The sequence below is a fragment of the Penaeus chinensis genome, chromosome 34, assembly GCF_019202785.1.
Source record: "Penaeus chinensis breed Huanghai No. 1 chromosome 34, ASM1920278v2, whole genome shotgun sequence".
Lineage (NCBI taxonomy): Eukaryota > Metazoa > Arthropoda > Malacostraca > Decapoda > Penaeidae > Penaeus > Penaeus chinensis.
Genome location: NC_061852.1, coordinates 13,320,424 through 13,322,923, shown reverse-complemented (window position 1 = coordinate 13,322,923; position 2,500 = coordinate 13,320,424). Strand labels below are relative to the sequence as shown.

The 2,500-nt window shown below is 39.8% G+C and overlaps 1 protein-coding gene across 1 annotated transcript in view; it reads right to left on the bottom strand.

The window, feature by feature from the left end:
• The window catches only part of LOC125043537 (solute carrier family 25 member 36-like), a 35,483-nt gene that overhangs the window by 10,202 nt on the left and 22,781 nt on the right, over positions 1 to 2,500 (bottom strand). The window contains exon 4 of the mRNA XM_047639700.1: positions 1 to 62. This exon is cut by the window's left edge and continues 63 nt beyond it. Coding sequence (XP_047495656.1) covers positions 1 to 62 — 62 coding nt within the window. The remainder of the gene's footprint in view (positions 63 to 2,500) is intronic.

The window sequence follows — 2,500 nt, the reverse complement described above, 5'->3', positions numbered from 1 at the left end:
ATCCAACTGTAAGCGTGTTTTCACAAACCAGATAGGGTTGGTAGCTGTACATGCTGTAAATCCTGAAAAAAAAAAAAAAGGTGTTTAATTATTAATGAACATGGAAAGTGTATCACCTGGTTTTACTATAATATTCGACCAGAGGTCGAATATTATAGTAAAATAAATAATAAGAAAGCTATACAGACAACTCATCTGCACACAATGCCATTTGAGGAGGTCTTTATTGTCTTTATTCAGCATGGGGGGGGAAAAAAAAAAAAAAAAAAAAAAAACGAAGACCACTTCATCATACTTTAATGACTGAAGATTACTGTTACTTTATTACAAACTTTACATTAACTCATTTGCGACGGGGAAAATGAACAAAAAATGGGGAAAATGCTGTGCTCATATTTTATATTTTTTGTGAAATGTCTCTACACATAGATAGCTCAGCCTTACCTGATTTCAACTTTCCTTGATTTGGCAGGAAAATGTATTTTTTACTAGTACTATGAATATCGATGGCGTTATTTTTATTATAAACATTATAATTACTATAATGTTATAATTAATACTAATAGCAATATAAGATAACGTGAAATATTTTCGTAAATTAAAGAAAAGGGTAAATGGGTGAGACAGGCAGTACTCGGTGATTTAGTACAAGTCAGATACGTGACATGACCGTCGTGAATGGGTTAACAATTAAACCACAAAATCTCATGGAATCATAATTCAGAGTGAAAAGCGAAGATGTATAAAAGAACACTGTATCACTTGGCTTAGGTCATTGGGTCACTTTCTTTTTCTTGATAACTGAATGTAAAGTCACTGTGTGTGTGTGTGTGTGTGTGTGTGTGTGTGTGTGTGTGTGTGTGTGTGTGTGTGTGTGTGTGTGTGTGTGTGAGTGTGTGTGAGTGTGTGTGTGAGTGTGTGTGTGTGTGTGTGTGTGTGTGTGTGTGTGTGTGTGTGTGTGTGTGTGTGTGTGTGTGTGTGTGTGTGTGTGTGTGTGTGTGTGTGTGTGTGTGTGTGTGTGTGTGTGTGTGTGTGTGTGTGTGTGTGTGTGTGTGTGTGTGTGTGAGTTTGAGTTTGAGTTTGAGTTTGAGTTTGAGTGTGAGTGTGTGAGTGTGTGTGTGTGTGTGTGTGTGTGTGTGTGTGTGTGTGTGTGTGTGTGTGTGTGTGTGTGTGTGTGTGTGTGTGTGTGAGTGTGAGTGTGAGTGTGAGTGTGAGTGTGAGTGTGAGTGTGTGTGTGTGTGTGTGTGTGTGTGTGTGTGTGTGAGTGTGAGTGTGAGTGTGTGTGTGTGTGAGTGTGTGTGTGTGAGAGTGTGTGAGTGTGTGTGTGTGAGAGTGTGTGAGTGTGAGTGTGAGTGTGAGTGTGTGAGTGTGAGTGTGTGTGTGAGAGTGTGTGTGTGTGAGTGTGAGTGTGAGTGTGAGTGTGTGTGTGTGTGTGTGTGTGTGTGTGTGTGTGTGTGTGTGTGTGTGTGTGTGTGTGTGTGTGTGTGTGTGTGTGTGTGTGCATCCGCGCGTGTGTGTGTGTGACCATGTGAGTGTGACCTTGAGTGCAGATACAGGCATGGGTGTTAGTGTTTGTATTTACAAGCATATACAACTGCGCTAATCTGTCTCAATGCGTATAAATATGCATGTGTACGTGCATTATTAGCGCAAAGGAAGTTTAAAGCTGAGCGATGCTACCGTTAGGGCAGGCCATTCGCTGTTGCTTCTTTCACGTGGTCCTCACGTGATACGACCTCCCCCCCCCCCCTCCCTTTGGCAACACACCACCCCGCCTTGCTGCCTTCCCCCACATCAATGACAATGCTGAATCACCTTAGCCAAATCTTGTCAATATCAACCCGATCTGTACTTTTTGCGTTTACAGTTATGATAACGATAACTCTCAGTAAAGACTTCAGGAAGAATACGGCAAAGGGCAGTGGCACGCTATCAATTTCCAGCCTAACTGCGTAGCTGCCGTCCCAAGATGTAAAAGAATATGGAGCTTGACCTGATAACTATGTATCAGAAACATTGATAACATTGCTTATCTCAACAAATAATGATACAGCAATTCCAATGTCCCAATTAGTTGAAGGTCATATATTGAATGGGCCGTCTACAAAATATGAACATAAAACTTTACATTATCCGTAAATACATAAATTATATACAATCATTACGTATACCAGAATCAATTATATATGCATATATAAGAAACATAAATAAATAAATAAATAAATAAATAAATATATATACATATATATATATATATATATAAATAAACGCACACACTGTGTGCGGTACATAACATACATACAAAGAACTGTGGATGCTTTATTTATTTCCAGCCTAAGAAATCCTGCAAGGAAATTCACTTCAATTCGAATCTAAGCTCGAATGAAGGATATAAAGGTAACAGAATGATTTGAGGACACAGCAACCCCCACTGAGAACCCTCCCACTAGCCCCTAACCCCTCATCTAACCGTCTTCGCGCCCTGAACTCATGCAAAAAA